Genomic DNA, 24,974 nt, shown 5'->3' with positions numbered 1-24,974 from the left:
TAACAATTTGTACTTATGTTCATTTTAGTCTCTCAGCAAAGGAGGTTCATGAAGGGTCAAGCTGGGAAATGCCAGGATCTCCTTTCACTGAAGGGCATGGCCTGACAGCAGGTGGAAGGAACCTTGACTGGAACAGCACAAAAATGGAAGCAGGAATGAAACTCAGGAGGCTGATGCAGTCGCCTGATGCAAAGTCTGAGAGCCAGAGCCTCAGTAATGAACTAGGGAGAGTGGCTGACAAACACGGGACGTAGAACCAAATCAATGCGGATGTGGGGAATGGAGTGTAAAGAAGTGTGTCTGATGGTTTCCAGGTTTCTGGCTTCCCTAGGTGGATGGTGGTGCATCCAGCAGCAGAAGAGGGGCAAGCCTGTAGGGAAAGATCAGCTTAGTTTTGCACATCCAGAATTTGAGGTGCCTACAGGAGACCTGGGTGAACATACGGCGAAGGTAGATGCAGAGACCCTTCCAAGACACTTGCAGTGAAGTCAGAAGCCACCGACCAAGCGTGGTCCCTGCGAGCAGCCAGGTGCAAGGGGCAGCATGTGGGAAAATGCCCAGTGAACGGTTCCCGGCAGGCTCCGGCCTTGCGGAAGGCCCAGCGGAGGGCTGTGTGTGGGCGACGGGAGGCTCCCCGTGGAGCGCCAGTGGCTGCGGGCCGCGCGGGCTCGAGGCCCTGCGCTCTTCGGGCCGCACTGCGCTTGCTCCGCGGGGCCGCAGAGGCCCCCACTTCCGCTTCCGGGCCCGACCTGAGGCGGCAGGCGGCGCGGGCCAGAGCAGTTGGTGCGGGTGCCACCTTCGCACGGCCGGCGGGCCCCTGCGAGCGGAAGCGGCTGCCCTCGGTTGGCAGGGCGGCGGCCGGGGGCGGATGTCGCGGCCGCCCGTCTCGGGCCCCGCGCCATCCCTGGGACGTGGAGGTGATGCGCGCGGCCCAAGGAAGCGAAGCCGGCGTCTGGGGCCCGGCAAGGCGGGAGGCCCTGAGGCCGTGGAGCGCGAGGGGAGCTCGCAGAAGAGGAGAATGGTCAGCCGGGCGTCCGGGAGAGGAGAGACGGGCGCGTCGGGTGAGGCACGCGGGGCCGCGAGTGGAGGCGCTGGGGGTGCTGGGGGGCCCTGCAGACACAGTAAGAAAGACCTCAGGGGTCCTCCCCTTTCTAGTCTTTGCACCTCCGCAGGTTCCATCCTTGTTTACCACTAGTGTTTAGGTTCAGTCTGCGTGGGCTTTACTGGTGCACGTGGTTGACTAGGCCAGGGGAAAAAACGAGGAATTCTCTTAAAGTGTTTGCCCTGTCAGCTGTACTATGAGAGGAATTCGTACTAGTGATACATTTTTGGCTAGTGTGAAATGATAATGCTAGAGGTTTATACTGCTGCTGTGAAATTTATACAAGTTTGTATGTAATTCCTTAACAGAAATTGGGTCTTTCATTTAAAAACAAATGTGTATTTCCATATAGCTATTCAGGGAAGTAAAAATGCATAGTTTTTTTTTTTTTAAGTGGTATTGCTTTTTTCTTTTCACTATAAAATCTTTTCTGGTATGTTTGTTGTTTTGATCAGCCAAGGAAAAAAGAAAAGTTACTGAATCCTCAAGTGATGATCCACAGCCAGGGACTGACCTGGTAAGAAAGGAATCATTAACCAGTTCGGAATCTTTCCAAACAGTGGAGCACAGTGGATTTCAAAGTACGGCTTCCTTGCAGTCTTTGGGTAAGGAAGGTTTGGTAGAAGGTATTAAAAGAAGAATTCAAATTAAAAATGTTAAAACCTTAGAAAGCCCACCTCTCAAAATAACTGCAAATAAGGCTACACAAAATATTAAGGTTGAATTCCAAGATGAACTGTACAAGAATACTCTGAAATATTCTTGTAACAGCTTGTCACCTGAAGTAGAAACTAATTCCATTTTTAAATTACATTATTACAATTGTTTCCCCCATACTAAGGGTTGTAATGATGAAAATAACCTTACATATAAGCCTGACAGTGGATGTACACATATACCAGAAAATTCCTCGAAGTTAAAGAAAGAAAACCTTAGGAGTCTTGCAGACAAGAGTGACACAAATAATACTCCTCAGCTTTTACAAACTGAAGAAAACTTAGTGGGAGTAAATAAGTTATTGCTTGAAGAAAATGATTTATACCAAACTAAAAATAATGGCTTGCTTTCCTGCCTTCAAAGTGAAAAAAATAAATACTCAGTAGAGGAGAGCAATGTTGGGAGAAAACCCAGGAAAAAGATGAAGGTGTCTGAAAAAGGAGATGAAATAGTTATTGAGGCAAACTTCTCTAACGTATGTAACAAGTCTGGGTTGGTATTACAAGGAAACCAAATGGCTGCTGAGAGTAAGGAAGCAGAGGCTAAGAAACGTCCTTCAGAACATTTGAGAAAAGTGAACCATAATACAGTCTCTCCAATAGATCGTTTATTAAGTCTTCCAGAAACAGTAGGAAAGAAAACAAGCCCTGAACATCATGTAAATGCTATATTTCAGAAAACCCTTGAGCCACTTTTGAAAGAGGAAACAAAGAATACTTCAGAGCCCTTGGAATGTAAAATTGTGGAGCCAGAAGAGTATTTTAAGTCTGTAAAAAGCTCAGTAGTGAAATCACCTAGTGATTGCCATCCTATTGAAAAGAGACATTCACAAGAAGAATTGAGAAATGAAGCTGAAGAATCAAAGTTAAGCTGTCAAAGAACAATACCAATGACTGGTAAAAGAATTTGGCCTTTTTATTCATGTGCTAGAGTATCTGCTCTATGTTGGAAAAAGACTTCCTTGCCAGATTCAAATAACTTTCTTCCTGGGTTTCAGGAAAATTCTAGGCAGGATGATTTTCTTAAACACCAAACAAATCAAACTCACTTAACTGACTCCAAATTATCATTACAAAGTCCCATAACAGAAACAAACAATGAATATTCAAATAAAGAAAAATTGGATTCTAATGTAAAGTGTTTATCTTCAGTCACTATAGTAGAACCTTCTCTAATGGTTATAAAAGAACCTATAATCAATGATGATAAAAAGGTGAAGTCAGAAGAACCAAGCAGAAGTTTGTCAGAGATAGTTTCTAATACTACTGAAGATAGTCAGTTTACTAAGGTGACTCAAAACTTAATGGAAAGTAAGAAAAAAGATAGAGGGAATTTAACAAAACTTAATCCGACAGTGGCTTCCCAGAATGACCAACAAGCAAGTAACTCTACAGGTGAAACTGCTCATCGAAAAGCCTGCGTTGCGAAGCAAACACTTGTGGTTCCAGACTTCGTTAAAATATTGAACACAGGACGGCTAACTAATTTTAAAATTCCTTTACTTAAGAATAAAGCAGAAAAAAAAGAAAGAAATGCCAAGTCATCGGAGAGAGAAGCATATAGTCCTCTAGAGCTTCTTGACAATTTATCTGGAGCAGAGGTGAGACAGAATAGGAGTAAAGAAAATGTCTTCACAGTAACTTCAGGACCTCAATCTTTGAGCATACAAAATAGTGTAACTCCAGTGCAAACTAGTTCTGACTCATACTGCAATAAGAATTCCTGTAGTATTTCTCCAAGCATTTTAAAGCAAGGTAACAGTAATAAACCATCAAATCAATTCTCTGAACCAGGTAATTTTATTTCCAAAAAGGAAGCTGTTTCTGTCTCAGTTGAAAGTAATACTTCTTGTGATCCTGGGTGTATAAAGAAAAGTCCTGCCTTCTCTAATGAACAAGAAACATTCAGACAAGTTTCTTCTGAAATTAGTGGCAGAGAAGTGACTAAGAACTTCTCAGAAATTAAAGTGGGGTTTCTAGATATTCTTAAAGCATATGAAGATGATGTCCTCTTAATTGATGTAATTCACGATGACCCAGATCTCTTTGGAGTCTCCAATGAAGGGGAGTTCTTACTTACTGCAGAGATCCCCATGATAAGCCAGGAACCCAACATCGCTGAGGAGCACCAGTCAACAGACTCCAAGCACATGGAACTTCCAGAAAAAAAAGAACCAAGCAATAACTTGAGGTATGCATGTTCAGGTATGCCTTTTGATGCAGACTATTGTTGGGGATTTTAAAAGCACTTTCTGCTATTAGGTGTCACTAGTTTATTTGGTGTTCATTGAAGCTCCATTATTTTTTTAGCCCAGTTGTTTTTTACTTGCAATATAGCATTTTATTGCTAAGACCTGTAAATGTCATTATGCTAAAGCTTAGTAACAAAATAAAACAATTGTAAATATCTTAGAAATTATAATGGAGCAGATTACCTGTTCAAATTTAAAGTGGTCATTTATAAAGTGGCTTTTAAAATTACCGAGATTGCTTCTTTCAAACTTCAATTAAATTTATTTTCATATGTGCTTTATTACAAATATGCAGGCATATTTTTATTTCAGCCAGATTACTTACTAAGAAACTATATTTTAACCCATTTTCTTTGGGTTCCTTGTTGGACAAAAGTTTCATATTTCAAGTAACAAGCCTTAGAAAAGTTTATTTGAAGTAATTAGGACTTGAGAGTAGAATCAAAAGTTAAACCATTTTCTGAGGAAAAAGCATAAATTTGTTTTAACTTTTTAAGATAATGGTTTTAAATGACGATTTAACTTTCAAAGACGGTGAGTTTGCCAAAGACAACTTTAAATGGAACCAAGTGACAACTTCCATGCTCAGGAACTTGATCTATTCCGGTTTGCCCAAATTTTATTTAATATCATGTCTTACTGTTATATTTGTTAAAGCTCTAATTTATACTTGTATGTTATAATACTTCATTATTGGAACATTTTGAAAACAATGAAAAAGAAACAAAAACACTTTCCAGTTAGATTCAATGGTACATGACTTCAGTTTCTCTATGATTTTAGTTTTATGACATCATATTTTTCTTGATGTGCTTAGTGTTACAAGAACTTACAACTTAACACCAAGTAGAGTACTTTCAATGTGCCAAATGGAGGACCAAGAGCCTTATCTTAGGTAAGATGGTACTCTGCCCTTTTTGAGGATATCAAATTGAAGATGGTGAGTTGTCACTTGTCCAAACACACAGCTAGTTACAGAATCTGGATTTGAATCTAGGCCTATCTTACTTTGAAATTAGTGATTAAGAGCTTGACCTTTATAGTCTGATGTAGATTTTTAATCTTCTTGCCACCTAATAGCTATTTGATCTTTTAGGCAAATTATTTGACCTTATCTGTAAAATGGGAAAGTACTTGCCTCAGGATTGTGAGGAGTAAATTAAAGAATGTGTGGGAAGGTTTTAGCATGGCACTGGATGAGTAAGAAGAACTCAATGAAAGGTAGTTATTGAAGGTGATTTTAACTCTTGTTAACACCATGCTTTGAGGAACAGAAAGGGATATTAGAGCAATCCCGCATTCAAGAGCAAACATCTGTGTTAGCTAACAAAATGTTGGCAATGAGCCAAAGGTAAAAAGAACAATGTTGTGAATTGGGCAGGAAGTTTATTTTTCTTTTTCTTTCTCCTTTCTTATTTTGAATAATAGCCAATTTTGTAAAAATGATACCTGTTGGTCACATTAAAAGTGTAAAAGGGCTGGTCTGGAGGGTGGGAGCAGGAAATCCCACTACCCAGAATAACAAATTAATTGCAAACAATTTGTATCCATTATTCCAGACATCTCGTTAGGCATATACATGGATATAATTTTAGAAAAATTGAGCCGTGCCATTTTTTAGTGCAAACATTTAGTTTTATTTATACTTAATGGGAGGGGAGTGCTGATGTGAACCTAAAGGAATTGTTGAAACAATATACTTCTCTCCTACAAGAAATTAGTTACTAAAAGCCTCCCTCAAGTTAATAAGAAAGATTACTTAAAGGTTTGAGTTTTATCATGACTTAAAAACTGTGTTCTAACTGAGAACACAGTATTTGCTTTCCTGATATGACAAATTAACGTATCAGTACACATTCACTTTTTCTCCCAATCGTGGCCTCCACATTTTTGTTAAAACAAATTTTTTTTCATATTGTTGTGCCTTGTGCCATTTTCATTCTCTTCAATAGTCTGAATCCCCAAAGACTTTTTACTCTTAGTTCTGTCTTTGAATTGATTCATTTGTTACCACCAGCCCTTTTTATTTTCCTCTATTCTTCGACTATTTTGATCCATTCTTATTTGGCTAGATTTCAGAGCAATTGTTTTTAAGAAGAGGTTATGATTACTGTGTTTCCTAAGATCTTGGGTACATAAGGGTGACTGTTTTAGGAGAAATTTGAGTATGAAGTTCTTAGTTCATATTTTTCCTCATCATAACTGTCTGGTCATTCCTCCTCTCTGCTTTCTGGCTTCAAGAGTTGTAGTGGAAAAGTCTGAGGCCAAACTAGTTTTCCACTGCCCTTATCTAAACTGCCGTCTTTTTTTTTTTCCTGCCTGCTTTGTCTTGGAATTGGGATTATGTATAAATAATCAGATTTACTTAAAGTAATTTTTATACTGTTGTCTTGGAATTTCAATTCCCTTCACTTCAGAGGCACCACTTACACTGTTACTGGCTCTTCTTTTTTTTTTCTCCATAGTTGCTTCTGAAATTTTGGTATTTAAATAAACTTGAAAAAGTTTCCTGTTATTATTTTAATTTTTTCCTGTTTTAGAAATAACAGTTTCACAATCATCCACAGTACTAGAGTAAACCTTAAGAAATTATGGAGGCATGATAACCAGAGGGTCTGCAAATAGTTGCATAGAAAGCTGTTAATGACTCTAGAACTAAATGAAGCTTAAAATATAATTTCACATTTTAACTCTGTCCATTTTACCAATCAGTTGCTGGTTTATACACATTCCTTTTTCCTCACTCAAAGCCATGTAAGAGGTTGAAGACTGTTAGAATTTCTATTTTACAGGAATAGAAATTTGAAGATGGGAGGTTTAGGCCTATATACTGTCAGATGCTCTGGACTGCCTCTTACTGGTAAAACAGGTAGATAAACCTGACTTGATTTAATTGTTGGGGGAAATATTCTCAGACTTGGTTAGGGAGAATTTGTAAGGTGTTTACGTTGTATTATAATGTTAGTTCATTATCAATCTCCATAGTGGGTGAAGTCCATATTAAAAGCCAAAGCAGTAGACACATATTAAAACTAATTCACTAAGACTTGAACTGATGAGCTTGGAAATGTATAATGGATGAAATTGGTGAAACTTTTAAATTGGTCAGTAAGTATAGCTGGAGATCTGAGAATGTCTATAATAGTACTGGACAGTTCATCTATACTAGAACATAGGATTATCTTCAGTCACAATTTTATTATACGCTAAAATATTGATAATGTATATTGAAATTTTAAGAATCTTCCAAAATTCAAGGGAATTACTGTATAGCTGGGGAGGAACTAATGTGTTTGAAACAAAAATATATAAACTGAGGTACTAAGGAGACTAGTAGTTTAGAAAAGAATAAAAGACCATCTTGGAAAACCCAAAATTTGTACTGATCCTTGAAGCTTAGATTGATTTAGAGTAATAAAGGGAAAAAAAGTTCGGTAGGGGAAGAAAATGTGGGCAAAAGATAAAGATACATATGAATATGGTTATGTACGGCAGCTTGTGAAGCATTTCCTGACTTCTTCAGGCAGAGGTAGCCCTTCTCTGTTCCATAACAGCTTTTGTTACCTACTTATGGTACTGATTTCATGATGGTATAATTTATGTCTGTCTCACTTGCTAGGCTGTTGGCCTTCTTGAGAACAGGGTATGCTCATGTCTCATTTATCTTGGTAAGCACAGTCCCTCACCCATTGAAGGAGGAGAGAGAATTAAGGTTTTGATTCCTACTATGTTGCAGGCTGTTTCTTAAGCATCTAGATTGGAGTATATGTAAATGGAGACAGTGACTCCTTTTTTCCTAAAGCAAATAGATGTTGAAGAGTAGTGGGAAATACGACTTGATAAGTTAGGGTGATGCCAGATTGGAAGACTGGAAAGTTAGACACCAAAATTTAAGCTCAGTAGAGAATTGATGCTGGTGATCAGTGAGGCTCAGTTATAGCACTTTTGCCTAAATCCATAAAAAGCCATTGTAAATTCTACAGCTGTTAAATAGCAAACTTCTGGGGCCAGAGTGGGGGTGGGGTTGGGGGTGCGGGGTAGAATGCCTAGCACCAATACACAGAAAATAAAAGCCTGTCACTTTTGCCCAAGTATTTGAGTCCTGTTAGACCCATGCCAGCATGGGTCTGTCCTGGCAACTTACATCGTCTCAAGTAACCAACCCCACTTACTTTCTTAGAATCTGATTTAGCCTCAGTTGATCCCTCCAGGAGATTGGCCTTCTAGAGTAGAATAGTCTAATCACCAATTTTACCATACCAAATGACCAGAAAACCAAAAAACAAAACCCAGGTTTTCACCAAAAGTAAAGGTCATTCTCTTTCTCTCCCTTTTGTATTTAAACTCCTTGGCCTGTATGTTAAGAAGCTTACCTTGCTCCATTCTCCCATTCCACTGAACATCTGAAGCACTCTATAGTACAAAAGTTTACACTCTGTTATTAAAGAAGTGGTACTTGGTGTGTTTCCTGTGCTAGATGCTTTGCTTATATTTCATTTAGTGAAATTGTTCTGAGGTTGAAAGTGGCCCTATCTTTAAAATTGAGTCAAAGTGATTAATTTTCCAAAGGTTACACAGGGTTAAGATCTGAACTCAGGGCAACTTGCTGCAAAGTCTGTCTCCCTTCCCCAAAAAAGCATGCTATAAGAATGGCATTTTGGTTCTTTCTATGGCTTTAATTCAATTACTCTGCAGACTGCCACAGAACATTATTTTACTTTTGATCCCTTTTCTTCTCTCATCTCTTCCTCCTCTTTAAAAAAATAGCAGGTGGGGCAGTATAAAGAAATGTCATGCTGAATTTAACTTTTTCTCTTTTGAACCACATAAACCACTGTTTCTTGTCTTTGATGGAAGATACGATATTGTACTTGATGGAGAAATCATTTGTAATATCAGCAAACCTAGCACCTCACAGCATGGCATCAGACTAGGGAACCTCTGGCCTAGTGAATTGGATACTGTACTATGTCTCTGCTTTTGGCCACTGATACCTGCAAAATAATTGTCCCAGTAAATATGTGGCAGTCCTATGCAGAAACACAATGTGTGCATGTGTAAATACGTGACCATTGAATTGGCTAGCTAGTTAGCCTCTCAAAAGGAAGCAATGACATTTTTGAATTTTCTGGGGGCCAATAGTTTGCCAGTTTGCTCTGCTAGTAATTATTACAGATCAGTCATCTTCAAACCTTTTATCAATTACCCATAGCAAAGGTACATTTTGCATTACAATCCAATACATGCTTATGAATGTGTAAAACTAGATTTACAAAAGTAATATTTTCCTTACTGCAAGTGATGTAGTATCATGTTTTGTATTCTGCTCGTGTTTTTTGGTTTTGGGGTGTTTTTGAAAGAAATCCTAGTTGGAACCCATAAATTTCATTACCCCCTTGAAAAGTGCCCTGGTAGAGGATAAAGTTTCATAAGCCTCTCATTCTTCTCTCTTTTTTTTTTTTATTTCATCCATTTTTAATCAAGCTTTCTTTAAATACTGTTCTCTTAGTTTCCATTTCAGCCCCCACAAAGAGGAAAGCCTGGAATGCACCTCAGTCTATCAGAAGAACCACACAAGAATCACCCAGATGTTCTGATTATGGCACTTGCGGTGGACTGTGGTCTATCTTAGGAGGATCCTTTTTCTCGGCTAATTGAGAGAAAGGGAAGTTGCTCTTTTCATGGAAGTGTAGAGGTGGCACATTTGTTCAAACTATGACTTGGATGTTCATAATAAAGATGTAGTTCGTCCTGGTTGTGCTGAGCTGGCCTTTCTGCATTGGGGAGGGACCCAAAACCGTAGTCAGTTCTGTTCAGCTAGTTTTGGAAGTGGTTGGCTGTTCTTTGTGAGCTGTCCAGTCTTGACGGACCTCCCCAGCCTGGCTTCCCCCTTCACGAGTGTGCGGGTGAGTGGAGGGGCTTACAGTGGCTTCTGCACAGAGGGGCCTTGGGCCTGCAGTGGTCTCTGAGGTGGAAATTCAGTGCCAAGATCTCGAGATCATTCATTCTCTTGCCCTAGGTGATGCTTCTGGGAACATCTCCCACCTCCATTTTACAGGCCAGGCCCTACTTTGCTGCTCACTAGGAAATCTGGGTGCCTCTCCCAGCGGGCCCCTAACTCTGAATATTTTGTGCTGTGACTCACAGAGTCAAGGCTAATGCATGGGGTGCGGGCAACTTTTGGGCTTGGCCACACTGGTCCACGTGGTGCCCATGGGAAAGAGACCCCTCCCTTGAGTGAAACCTAAGTCAGCATTTTACATACTTCTCATAAATAAAAAATACAATAAGCAATCATTTTGAAGTCATGCAGATCCAATAAATGAACATTAAAATGCCATAAAATTTAAATGAGTCTTCTCTCTTCTTTCCTGGGATCTTCTCTTTCACCATTCTGTACTTCTGTACCCTCACCCAAGTCTTTTTCTGTTTTCTCTCTTTCCGCCCTTCATTTTTTTCCCTTTTTATTCCATCAAGACAGAATTGTAACTTTCCACTCCAACGCAAAACTATAAAATATGTGGATTACAGTTTTGCTTACTTTATAGTTTTTGCTTTTTTTCATTGAAGTATTATTGATATACAATCTTATATTGATTTCAAATATACACACAGTAGTTCAACAGTTACCCATATTATTAAATCCTCACCCCCACTAGTGCAGTTACTCTCTTTCAACATAGGAAGATGTTACAGAATCACTGACTATATTCTCCATGCTGTACTTCCAATCCCTGTGACCAATTTATATTATGATTGAGAATTTTGATGCCCCTTTATCCCCGTCACACTCCCCATCCACCAATCGCAACCCCTTCTCCATGGTAACCACTAGTCACTTCTGAGTGTATAATTTTTTTTCTTAGCAACTTTTTAATTAAGGTATCAATATTCACTCTTATGAAGGTTTCACATGAAAAAACAATGAGGCTACTACATTCACCCATATTACTGTGTCCCTCCCATATCCCATTGCAGTCACTGCCCATCAGTGTAGTAAGATGCCAGAGAGTCACGATTAGCCTTCTCTGTGCTACACTGTCTTCCCCATGATCCCCCCACACCATGTGTGCCAATCATAATACCCCTCAATCCTCTTCTCCCTCCCTCCCTCCCCACCCACCCTCTCCCACACATCCGCTTTGGTAACCACTAGTCCCTTGGAGTCTGTTGCTGTTTTGTTCCTTCAGTTTTGCTTTGTTGTTATACTCCACAAATGTGTGAAATCATTTGGTATTTGTCTTTTCTCTGCCTGGCTTATTTCACTGAGCATAATATCCTCCAGCTCCATCCATGTTGTTGCAGATGGTAGGATTTGTTTCTTTATTATGACTGAATAGTATTCCATTGTGTATATGTACCACATCTTTATCTGTTCATCTACTGATGGACACTTAGGTTGCTTCCATATCTTGGCTACTGTAAATAGTGCTGCAGTAAACATAGGGGTGCATATGTCTTTTTGAATCTGAGAAATTATATTCTTTGGGTAAATTCGTACCACTGGAATTCCCAGGTGAAATGAAATTTCTATTTTTAGTTTTTTGAGGAACCTCCATACTGCTTTCCACAATGGTTGAAGTAGCTTACATTCCCACCAGCAGTGTAGGAGGGTTCCCCTTTCTCCACATCCTCACCAGCATTTGTTGTTCCTAGTCTTTTCCATGCTGGCCATCGTAACTGATGTGAGGTGATACCTCACTGTGGTTTTAATTTGCATTTCCCTGATAATTAGTGATGTGGAGCATCTTTTCATGTGCATGTTGACCATCTGAAATTCTTCTTTGGAGAATTGTCTGTTCATATTCATATCCTCTGCCCATTTTTTAATCGGGTTATTTGCTTTTTAGTTGTTGAGTCATGTGAGTTCTTTATATCTTAGATTTTAACCCCTTGTCGGATATGTCATTTACAAATATATTCTCCCATACTTTGGGATGCCTTTTTTGTTCTGTTGATGGTGTCCTTTGCTGTACAGAAGCTTTTTGTTTGATGTAGTCCCATGTGTTCATTTTTGCTTTTGTTCCCCTTGCTCAAGGAGTTGCGTTCAGGAAAAAGTTGCTCATGTTTATATTGAAAAGATTTTTGCCTGTATTGTCTTCTAAGAGTTTTATGGATTCATGACTTATATTCAGGTCCTTGATCCATTTTCAGTTTACTTTTGTGTGTGGGGATAGACAATAACCCAGTTTCATTCTCTTGCATGTAGCTGTCCAGTTTTGTCAACACCAGTTTTTAAAGAGGCTGTCATTTCCTAGTATATGTCCACAGCTCCTTTATCATTTATTGATTGACCATAATGCTGGGGTTTATATCTGGGCTCTCTAGTCTGTTCCATTGGGCTATGGGTCTGTTTTTATGCCAGTACCAAATTGTCTTGATTACTGTGGCTTTGTAGTAGAGCTTGAAGTCAGGGAGCATAACCCCCTCCCCCTTTATTCTTCCTTCTCAGGATTGCTTTGGCTTTTCAGGATCTTTTCTGGTTCCATGTGAATTTTAGAACTATATGTTTGAGTTTGTTGAAGTCTGTTGGTATTTTGATGGGGATTGCATGGAATCTGTCGATTAGGCAGGATGGCCATTTTGACAATATTTATTGTTCCTATCCATGAGCACAGGATGTGTTTCCATTTACTGGTATCTTCTTTAATTTCTCTCATGAGTATTTTGTAGTTTTCAAAGTATAGATCTTTCACGTCCTTGGTTAGGTTTATTCCCAGGTATTTTATTCTTTCTGATGCAATTGTGAATGAAATTGTTTTCCTGATTTTTCATTCTGCTTGTTCATTGTTAGTGTATAGGAATGCAACAGATTTCTGTGTATTAATTTTGTGTCCTGCAACTTTGCTGAATTCAGACCTTAGATCTAGTAGTTTTGGAGTAGATTCTTCAGGGTTTTTTATGTACAATATCATGTCATCTGTAAACAGGGACAGTTTTAACTTCTTCCTTGCCAACCTGGATGCCTTTTATTTCTTTGTTTTGTCTGGTTGCTGTGGCTAGGACCTCCAGAAGTGTGTTGAATAAAAGTGGGGAGAGTGGGCATCCTTGTCATGTTCCCAATTTTAAAAGCTTTCAGCTTCTCGCTGTTCAGTATGATGTTGGCTGTGGGTTTGTCACATGTGGATGGCCTTTATTATGTTGAGGTACTTGCCCTCTATACCCATTTTGTTGAGAGTTTTTATCATGAATGGATGTTGAATTTTGTCAAATGCTTTTTCAGCATCTATGGAGATGATCATGTGGTTTTTGTCCTTCTTTTTGTTGATGTGGATGATGTTGATGGATTTTCTAATATTGTGCCATCCTTGCATCCCTGGAATAAACCCTACTTGATCATGATGGATGATCTTTTTGATGTGTTTTTTAGTTTGGTTTGTTAATATTTTGTCGAGTATTTTTTGCATCTATGTTCATTAGGGATATTTGTCTGTAATTTTCTTTCTTTGTGGTGTCTTTGCCTGGTTTTGGTAATAGGATGATGCTGGTCTCATAGAATGAGTTTGGAAATATTCCCTCCTCTTCTACTCTTTGGAAAACTTTAAAGAGAAAGGGTATTAGGTCTTCACTAAATGTTTGATAAAATTCAGTGGTGAAGCCATCTGGTCCCAGTATTTTGTTCTTAGGTAGTTTTTTGATTACCAATTCAATTGTGTTGCTTGTAATTGCTGTGTTCAGATTTTCTGTTTCTTTCTGGGTCAACCTTGGAAGGTTGTATTTTTCTAGAAAGTTCTCCATTTCTTCTAGGTTATGCATTTTGTTAGCATATAATTTTTCATGGTAGTCTCTAATAATTCTTTGTACTTCTTTTTTGCCCATAGTGATTTTTCTTTTCTCATTTTTTATTGTGTTTATGTGTGTAAACTCTCATTTTCTTGATAAGTCTGGCTAGGGGTCTATCTATCTGTTTATTTTCTCGAAGAACCAGCTCCTGCTTTCATTGATTCTTTCTGTTGTTTTATTCTTCTTGATTTTTTTTGTTTCCGCTCTAATCTTTATTATGTCCCTCCTTGTACTGACTTTGGGCCTCATTTGTTGTTCTTTTTCCAGTTTCATTAGTTTTGAGTTAAGACTGTTCATTTGGGATTGTTCTTTCCTGAGGTAGGCCTGTATTGCAATATGCTTCCTTCTAAACATGGCCTTCACCATGTCCCACAGATTTTGTGGTGTTGAATTATTGTTGTCATTTGTCTCCATATATTGCTTGATCTCTGTTTTTCTTTGGCCATTGATCCATTGGTTATTTAGGAGCATGTTTTTAAGCCTCCATGTGTTTGTGGGATTTTACATTTTCTTTGTGTAATTTATTTCTAGTTTAATACCTTTGTGGTCTGAGAAGCTGGTTGGTACAATTTCAGTCTTTTTTAATTTAATGAGGTTCCTTTTGTGGCCTCGTATGTGGTATTCTGGAAAATGTTCCATGTGCACTTGAGAAGAATACGTCTCCTGCTGCTTTTGGATTGAGAGTTCTGTAGATGTCTGTCAGGTTCATCTGTTCCAATGTGTTGTTCGATGCCTTTGTCTCCTTACTTATTTTCTGTCTGGTTGATCTGCCTTCGGAGTGGGTGGAGTGTTGAAGTCTCCTGGAATGAATGCATTGCATTCTATTTCCCCTTTTAATTCTATTAGTATTTGTTTCACATATGTAAGTTCTCCTGTGTTGGGTGCATAGATATTTATAATGGTTATATCCTCTTGTTGGATGAGCCCTTTATCATTATGTAATGTCCTTCTTTGTGTCTTGTGACTTTCTTTGTTTTCAAGTGTATTTTTTCTGATACAAGTACTGCAACTCCTGCTTTTTTCTCCCTATTGCATGAAACCTCTTTTTCCATCCCTTCACTTTTAGTCTGTGTATGTCTTTGAGTCTTTTGTAGGCCACATATAGATGGGTCTTGTATTTTTATCCATTCAGTGACTTTGTGTCTTTTGATAGGTGCATTCAAACCATTTACATTTAGGGTAATTATCGATAGGTATGTACTCATTGCCATTGCAGGCTTTAGATTCGTGGTTACCAAACGTTCAAGGGTAACTTCCTTACTATTTAAGAGGCTAACTTAACTCACTTACTATGCTATTTCAAGCACAATGGAAAGGGTTTTTTTTTTTTGCTCCTCGTTTATCTTTCTCCTCCATTCTGTATTTATTAGGTATCATATTCTGTACTCTTTGTCTATCCCTTGACTGTCTTTGGGGTAGTTGATTTAATTTCACATTTGCTTAGTACTTAACTATTCTGCTTTCCTTACTGTGGTTTTATTACTTCTGGTGATGGCTATTTAGCCTTAGGAACACTTCCATCTATAGTAGTCCCTCCAAAATACACTGTAGAGATGGTTTGTGGGAGGTAAATTCTCTCAGGTTTTTCTTATCTGGAAATTGTTTAATCCCTCCTTCCAATTTAAATGATAATCTTGCTGGATAGTATATTCTTGGTTCGAGGCCCTTCTGTTTCTTTGCATTAAATACATCATGCCACCCCTTTCTGGCCTGTAAGATTTCTGTTGAGAAGTCTGATGATAGCCTGATGGGTTTTCCTTTTTATGTGATCTTTTTTCTCTTTCTGGCTGCTTTTATTAGTCTGTCCTTATCCTTGATTTTTGCTATTTTAATTATTATATGTCTTGCTGTTGTCTTCCTTGGATTCCTTCTGATGGAAAATCTGTTCACCTCCATGGCTTGAGAGACTATCTCCTTCCCCAGATTGGGGGAGTTTTCAGCAATTACCTTCTCAAAGACACTTTATATCCGTTTTTCTCTCCCTTCTTCTGGTAGTCTTATAATACAAATATTGTTCCATTTGGATTCGTCACACAGGTTTCTCAATATTCTTTCATTCTTAGAGATCCTTTTTCCTCTCTGTGCCTCAGCTTCTTTGTATTCATCTTCTGTAATTTCTATTTCATTCATTGTCTCCTGCACTGTATCTAATCTGCTTTTAAAACTCTCCATTGTGTTCCTTAACCATTGGATCTCTGTCCCTAAATTTGTTCCTGAGTTCTTGAATATTTGTCTGTACTTCCATGAGCATGTTTATGATTTTCTTTTGAAATCTATTTCAGGAGATTGATTAGTTTAGTTTCAGTACTCACTTTTTATGGTGTTTGTGGGATTTTGTTTGAACCAGGTTCCTCTGACGTTTCATATTTGTATGTGGTGCTCTCTCGTGCCTAGAAGCTCTGCTCTCTGGAGTTGCTCAGCCCCTGGAGCGATGTCAGGGATTGCAGGGGAGCGGTGCTAGTGTCTGGTGAGAGGGAAGAGCTGTTTCCTGCTTCCCAGCTGCTATGCCTGTCTCCACTGCTGGAACCAATGGGCCAAACACACAGGTTTAAGCCTCTATGCTTTGTATTTGTAGCTCTTCTAGACAGGGCTTCCCTCTGGCTGGTCTGATGCTATGGTAGGGTTTGCCGGTTTGTGAACCAGGTGCGGGCTGGCTGGGATAAAGGCACAGCAGGCTGCATATCACAGGGGAGGTCTTGGAGCTGCATGGGCAGCCTGGGGGATGGAGCTCCTGAAGATCCTGAGAGTTCCTAACCTGCTGAGCAGAGTGCACCTGGATAATTTTGTCTGCCTGTCCTTTCTCTTAAGTAGTAAGCTATATGCAATCCTTGCCCCTTTAGCAGCCCTCTCACTGTTAGGAAATCTCTCAGAATGCCCGCCCAGGAGAGCCAGATAGGGATCCATTTTCCACAAGCGGCTGGAATCTCAGTTTCTCCAGGTGTTCCGCCTGTCCTAGCTTTCGAACCCCAATAATCAACAGACCACCATGCAATGTAGGTTTGTCCTCCCAGATCAGATCTCCATGGCTGGGTGTTCAGCAGTCATAGGCCTCCACTCCCTCCCTGCTCCGTTTCTCTTCCACTGGTAAGCAGGGGTCTGGGAAGGGCTTGGGTCTCTTCAGGTCACATCTTTGGTACATTACCATGTTCCATGAGGTCTGTTCTTTTCCCCAGGTGTATGCAGTCTGGCCCAATCTTCTTCCTTGTTGCTCTTTCAGGAGTAGTTGTATTGATTATATTTTCATATTATATGTGGTTTTAGGAGGGGTCTCTGTCTCACCTCTCATGCCATCATCTTTAATCTCCTCGGTGTATAATTTTTTTTATAATTTAGCTGAATTTAACCTCTTTCTGTCTCATATTCAAAACAAAACTAAATTCTAACAAGACGTGTACCTGCAATTTTACCTTCCTTTGAGTTATTCGTAGTAAAACATTTCTCACACTTATAAACTGTGTGCAGCAATATGTGTGTCTAGCTGCTCTCCATATACTTAGCACTCTCCATATACTCAGCATTGTAAAAATACTACTTTAGTACTTTGAAATTAAAGCAGTATATTTGCTATACCTATTTATGCTCTTTGGGTTTTTTGGTTTTGTGTTTAGGAATAACCTCATTTATGTCTGTAGCTATTCCTGTTTATGAATGTAATGTTCAGGACAAGTAGAAAATACAGAAGAATCCCTCAGTTATTCTCTATTTATTGATTACTTATTTATGCTATTACATTATATTTCTCATGGTTTTTCCTTCCTCTCAATTCTTGCTGCTATGTTATTATTGTAATGACTCCTGGTTAATCTTTCTGAGCTTTCTTCACATCTTCCACCATAGTGATACTCTGAAATAGGATTGATCTGCCAGTGGCTGCTTACATTGCTTCAGTGGCTTTCAGCCACATGAGGATGCAGTCTAAATTGCTTGGCATGGCTTTTTAAGGCTCTTAGTAGATCTGTATCCATTATCTATGGTGGCTATGGTATAGATGGAGAGAAAAGTAGGGTGGAAGGTTAATAAAAGATAAGTACAACAAGCAGCTCACTGTTTTCACCGTCTGTCATGTACTCGAATCTTTTCACATGTATCTTCATCTGGAAGTCCCTTTCTTTTCATTCAGTTACTACCTTCAAATCTCATCTGAGATGTTATTCTAGGGATTTGTTCCAGTAGTTCTCCTGGCACATATCTCAGTATATTATGTCTGCTAGTATGTGAGCTTCCCCTTATAGTGGGAGTTCCTAGACAGGAGAGAAGCATCTTTATTTGGTTGTCCTTAGTGTCTGACCAGGAAGTTGCTAGGTGCTGAGTATATGGAGAGCAAGTACACACACATGGATGGGCCTTGTCCTCACAGAAGTTTTAGTCTGCCAAGGGAGGCAAGTAAAGCAAGGACAATAAAATGTGATTGGAGAAGTGCAAGATCTTAAAGGCTTCCTGATCAAAGTGACATTTATGGTGAACACTAAAGAATGAGTAGGAATTGGCCAATAGGTGAAGAAAAGTGAATAGAATTTTGTCATAGAAGATATAGCCTATATAAAGGCCCACAGGGAAGAGCATGCCACAACTGAGAAACAGAAATAACATCCCATGGCTTAGGGTTCAAATGGCAATAAACCAAAGTACAGAATATGCAGAAAGCTCAGTCATGGAGGACTTTACAAATAGGATGACCATAGAATTTATCTTCTGAATTGCAAAACATTTGAGGGGTAAATGGGAAACTATTTATAACTAATATGTCAGGATTACAAGAATAAACAGACCACCATAGATAAACTAAAATTCATGGTGAGTTTGAACTTTATCTTAAGGGCACATAGGGATTCACTGAAGGATGCTTAAGTATAGAGAAAATGTGATCAGATTTACATTTTTAAAATCATTATAGCTCTACTGTGAAGAATAAACTGATGGAGCTGTTGTAATAATTTGACCAAAAGGACATAGTGACTTCAACCAGAAGTAGGAGTGGATTTGAGAGATTTAGAAAGTGAAGATTGATGAATCAGATGGGGATAAGGCCAGAGAAGTTAAGGATAATACCTGGTTTCCCATATTTAGACATGTTGAATTGGAGAGACTGTTGAAATCCTGAAATGGAGTCACTCTAGTAGACAGATAGGAGTTTAAAGAGATATGAATAGGAGGAGGAGATTTGCATGTTTTCTTTAGTGTCTTCTGTTTATATTATTTTTTCCATTCTTTAAACTGATACTTTATGCTTCTGATTGTTTCTTGAGTTTGTGGTGTGGGAAAAAATATTTCATGTGTTCGAAAACTTCAAAGATCATTGTTTATAAAATATTTTGTTTAGTTTCCCTCTTTCTTGCCTAGGACCTGAACCAATGAGTTACCGAGTTGTAGGATAGGTTTAACCCATTTATTAAAGGAGTAAATGGTGGGGTTATGGGTGTTGACTATATTTCCTGTGTGCTTTTATATATTTTTATCTAAGTTTTTAAAAATGGGATAGTACTTGGCCATTTATTTTGTGGTATCTTCCAGAGATGTAATTTGCATTTGTTGAGCCTATATCATTTAATCTCACAATGACTTCATGGGTAGGTGTATTTCTCATTTACATATACAGTTAGAGAAGTTAAATAATTTTGCCACAGTTGACACAGCAAGTGGCAGATCAGTAGAACCTAGGTTGGTCTAACTCTGATGTCCATAGCCTTAACTTTTAGACAGACAAATACAAAACAGACAGTCACATGTTGTCTTACAAGACTATAAAAAAAAGACTCAACTGCTGTCAAACTGACTTCCTTTCACATGGTAGTTACGACATACATACTCATGCTTGAGAATAGAAGTTAAACATTATCTTGTATTGGTGTTATACCTTAATTTTTCTAGACAATGCTTGGCATATATATATCATCAGGTTCTCTGAGTCACAAATTTTGACCATCACCATTCCCTCACAGTTGTGGCATATGTAATTAAAGAAGCAATGAGGACTCTACTTGGGGTGCTGGTGTCTGAGTCCCAGGATAATGCTTTGCTCTTGGACGACGTGAGCTGATGTTCACTAGATGCTAAAGCTAGTATTATGTAAGGTTTAGAAGAACAGTTCTGCATAGAATATGTTACAATGTTTAAGCTCTGTTTGCTTTATGATAGAGAAGTTCCTGTACTGGATCCTGGATTGATGAGGTCAGAGATCTGTGCTTCCTTCTCAGCAGGTAAAATTCGAGATTTTCACAATACTCAATATTGAAGGAGCTTTTTATATGTCCATTCATATCCACTCGAAATGAATTCATTAAAATATGAAGTTTTTCATTTGGGAGTTCTGTTAACCTTATGTTTCACAGTTTGTCAGTTTTTTTGTTTTAATTGCCTGGTTGGCAGATCAGGTTTTCAAGAAATTTTCCATTAGGGCATTTACTAAATAATTTTGTTAGGCTTTATCTATAAAAGATAGGCAATTGACCGTAGCAACTTTTTAAGCCTAATTTTTTAAATTGAAATATTTTTAAGTTTTACCACACTGTAAGTCTGAATCCTTTCAAAAATTTTTGTAGTACTAACCATAATTTTGTCTTACTTCCAATTGTTTTAATACTGCATAATAGAGTTATTTTGATAGGGAGGAATAATTATATAATTTGCTGAAAGCTCTACATTTTGTCACACTGGACTTTAAAAGAGTCTCTGAATTCTAAGTGATTCTTAGAACAGTCTTTGAATGACTTACTTATACTGTCATTTAAAATTTCTGCAGTTGAACATTATTTCCTTTCAGCAAATGAGTTAAAACATGATTCCAAAGGTACAAACATTTCTTTAGGAGAAGTTACGGATGAGACCTCTGAAAATGAAAAGTCAGGAGACTTCAGTGAAAAGATAACAGTTTCAGACTTGGATGAAAAGGTACTAGAGAATCTTTTGCATTTTCTTATTTCTTGACCTAAATACGGTAATACAAAAGTTTGACCCAACAGTGCTGTCAGGTGACAGGTATAACTCCTTCTTACGGAGTGAAAGAATCCCATCCCTCTGGCCACAGGGTGTATTGCTCAATGCTTTGCATAGGCACACTATTACCATGGTTTCCCATGTTGGGAAGTAGTATTTAATTGTATATTTAACTTTTTTGTTTTTGTTGTGTCCTGAAGTTTACCTCAAACCTGTGTAGGTCTTTCTAAATTGTTATTTTCCTGCCTAGTTAAAGACAAAGTACTGAATGTCATTTGATCTTTGAAATTTTAGAATATCATACTACCAGAGGGCTGTGAAAGTAAATATAAGTTATTCAACCACAGATATAGAACGTATAGGAATTGAAGCTAAGTGTAACTTAATGGTGGGACATGCCACTGTAGTATGATATGGGGAAAATTTGGGATATCAAGTTGGTTCTTGCTTTATGCCAGATAATATGTATAATTACCTTAAACTTTTGAGTAATTAAACTGACTCCAAGGCAACCATTTTGTATTTTCTTCTTTCTTCTTACTCCTCCTCATTCATCCTCACAGCTAACAACCTAATTTCCTATTTCACCAAGAAAATTAAATTGGAAAAGAACTTCCAAAGTTCCCACCAGTATATTAGTCCACCTGTGTGTATCTGCTCCCAAAACTCCATCTTCTCTTCTATTACCGTGTATGAACTAGCCAAGGTTATTCCCTCCACCTGTGTGCTAGAGTCCATCTCTTCTCTCTCTTAATATACTCCTCCAATAACTCTTCTTTTATTATTGGATCATTCTCATCAACACACTTTTCACCCAACTTCAAACAAAATGAAAAAAACCCTTTCATGGTCCCATTTTCCTTTTCAGCCATCATCCTATTTCTCAGAAGACTTATCTGTACCCATTATCTCCACTTTCTCCCCTCTAGTTCTCTTGAAGCCATTCAAAGATACTTGCCTTCACCTCCACAAGAACTACCCTTCCTAAACTCTCCAATGACCTCCTTGTTGCTGAATCTCAGTCTTAATTTTACTTAACCTATTACCGCTATTTGACGCATTTAATCACTCCTTCCTTGAAACACTTTTTACACTTCCAGGATAAACATACTTGCCTGGTTTACTTTCTGTCTTTCTGTCTGTGACTTCTCAGTTGGTTTTGCTGGTCTCTCCTCATCTCCCTAACTTGTACATACTGAAGTGACCCGGAGCTTAGACTGTGACTCTGCTCTTTTTCCCTGTCTAGATTTACTCCTTAAGATGGTCTCATCCAACCTCAGTGCATGAAATGCTATGTGTGTGCAAGATTATAAGAACATGTATATACTTTTATAAATTTATTTATATTTCAAATATATAAATATATTGTATATATTTATTATATATATGTATATATTATACATATATGTATATTTATCTCCATCTTGAACTTCTTTCCTGGACTGCAGAACTTTGTCTACCTGTCTACTTGATTTGTCCACTTGGATGTCCAATTAGGTATTTCAAACTTAACATGTTCAAAACTGAACTCCTGACCCATCTGTGTACTGCCTATAAGAGGCTAACTTCAGAAGTAAGGATGCACACAAACTGAAAGAAAATGGAGGGAAGAAGGTATTCCATGAAAATCTAAACAAAAAGAAGCTAGTATAGCTATGCTTATATCAGACAACATAGACTTTAAAACAAAGAATAAAAGACAAAAGGGGTACTATATAATAAAGAGGTCAATCTAGCAAGAAGATACATTAATAAATATTTACACACCAACATAGGAGCACTAAAATATATAAAGCAAATATTAACAGACCTAAAGGGAAAAATAGACGACAATACAATAATAGTAGGGGACTTTAACACCCCACTTACATAATTGGATAGTTAGTCCAGTGAGAAAATCAATAAGGAAACATCAGCCTTAGCTCACACATTATACCAAATGGACTTTGTAGATATATACGGAATGTTCCATCCAAAATCAGTAGCATATACATTCTTCTCAAGTGCACATGGAACATTCTCTGGGATACATGACGTTAGGTCACAAAACACAAAACAAATCAAATGAAGACAGAAATATGACTTGCCAAAATCTATGGGATGCAGCAAAAGCGGTTCTAAGAGAGAAGTTCCTAGCAGTACAGGTTTACCTCAAGAAACAAGAAATCTCAAAACAATTTAACTTTACAGCTAAAGGAACTAGAACAAGAAGCCCAAAGTTACCAGAAGGAAGAAAATAAAGATCAGAGTGGAAATCAGTGAAATAGAGAATTAAAAGACAACAACAAAAAATTAATGAAACTGAGAGTAGGTACTTTGAAAAGATAAACAAAACTGACAAACCTTTAGCTAGTCTCACCAAGAAAAAAAGTGCTGTGGATAAAAAGAGAGTTCCTCTGGCCAGGATTCTCACCTGGCTGTGGTTGACTAGCTCACTGAAAACCTGTGGGCACTACATGGCTGTTGACTCTATAAAAAGAGCTCCAAGGCTTACATGCACCTACAACAGTGCCAGAGGGAGCAGCCGCGCCCTCAGCAGACAACGGGAATCCCAGCCCGATGCACAGCCGCCCGAGCCAGACCCAAAGGCCACTGCTGGTACACAACTGCGTGGCAGGGGCACTGCCATCATGAAGGAGCACACGTGGGGTGCCTGCCTCTCCCCACAGGGCTCTGCGCTGCTCTGACAGAGACCCCGTCCACAGCAGCTTATGGGATTAACCCGGTGGCTGCTCCAGGAGTGCGGGTAACCGACACAGGCAGCGGAGAAGGGTAAGGCATCCAGCAAGCAGGAAAGGACTTTCTTCTCCCAGCTGACACACCTGCAACCTGCCTACAGCCACCGCTATCACCATGAAAAGGCAGAAAAATTTAGTCCAGTCCAAAATAGTCCAGAAAACCCCTGAGAGAGGATCTGCAGAGATAGACCTAACCAGTCTCCCTGAAAAAGAACTCAAAATAAAAATCATAAACATGTGGATGGATCTGCAGAGAAATATGCAAGAGCTAAAGGAGCAAGTACACAGGGAGACTACAGAAATGAAACAATCTCTGGAAGGACTTAAAAGCAGAATGGATGGGATACAAGAGGCCATTAATGGACTAGAAACCAGAGAATAGGAACACATAGAAGCTGATGCAGAGAGAAAGAAAAGGATCTCCAGAAATGAAACAATATTAAGAGAACTGTGTGGCCAATCCAAAAGGAACAATATCTGCATTATAGGGGTACCAGAAGAAGAAGAGAGACGAAAAGGGATCGAAACTGTTTTTGAAGCAATAATAGCCAAGAACTTCCCAAACTGGGGGAGGAAATAGTTGCTCAGACTACAGAAGCACACAGAACTCCCAACAGAAGGGACCCAAAGAGGACAACACCAAGACACATAATAATTAAAATGGCAAAGATCAAGGACAAGGACAGAGTAATAAAGGCAGGCAGAGAGAGAAAAAAGGTCACCTACAAGGGAAAACCCATCAGGCTATCATCAGACTTCTCAACAGAAACCTTACAGGCCAGAAGAGAATGGCATGATATATTTAATGCAATGAAACAGAAGGGCCTTGAACCAACGATACTCTATCCAGCACGATTATCATTTAAATATGAAAGAGGGATTAAACAATTCCCAGACAAGCAAAAGTTGAGGGAATTTGCCTCCCACAAAACACCTCTACAGGGTATTTTAGATAGGAGCACTCCTAAAAATAGCATAGAACAAAACACCCAACATATGAAAAATGGAGGAGGAGGAATAAGAAGGGAGAGAAATAAAGAATCATCAGACTATCTTTATAATAGCTCAATAAGCGAGTTAAGTTAGACAGTAAGGTAGTAAAGAAGCTAACCTTGAACCTTTGGTGACCACAAACTTAAAGCATGCAATGGCAATAAGCACATATCTTTCAATAATCACCCTAAATGTAAATGGACTGAATGCACCAATCAAAAGACACAGAGTAATGGAATGGATAAAAAAGCAAGACCCATCTATATGCTACTTACAAGAGACTCACCTCAAACTCAAAGACATGCACAGATTAAAAGTCAAGGGATGGAAAAAGATATTTCATGCAAACAATAGGAAGAAAAAAGCAGGTGCTGCAATACTAGTATCAGACAAAATAGACTTCAAAACAAAGAAAGTAACAAGAGATAAAGAAGGACATTACATAATGATAAAAGGC

The 24,974-nt window shown here is 38.6% G+C and overlaps 1 protein-coding gene across 1 annotated transcript in view; it reads left to right on the top strand.

The window, feature by feature from the left end:
- The first annotated feature begins 744 nt into the window (after positions 1-744).
- TOPAZ1 (testis and ovary specific TOPAZ 1) overlaps positions 745-24,974 on the top strand; it is a 123,990-nt gene continuing 99,760 nt past the window's right edge. Inside the window, exons 1-4 of the mRNA XM_036897180.2 lie at positions 745-1,061; positions 1,558-4,009; positions 19,989-20,050; positions 20,614-20,741. Of these exons, the coding sequence (XP_036753075.2) occupies positions 869-1,061; positions 1,558-4,009; positions 19,989-20,050; positions 20,614-20,741 (2,835 nt within the window). The 5' untranslated portion in view covers positions 745-868. The remainder of the gene's footprint in view (positions 1,062-1,557; positions 4,010-19,988; positions 20,051-20,613; positions 20,742-24,974) is intronic.

Source organism: Manis pentadactyla, chromosome 1, assembly GCF_030020395.1.
Source record: "Manis pentadactyla isolate mManPen7 chromosome 1, mManPen7.hap1, whole genome shotgun sequence".
Classification (NCBI taxonomy): Eukaryota; Metazoa; Chordata; class Mammalia; order Pholidota; family Manidae; genus Manis; species Manis pentadactyla.
The sequence above is the reverse complement of the archived record's forward strand: the minus strand, read 5'-3'. Positions and strand labels throughout refer to the sequence as shown.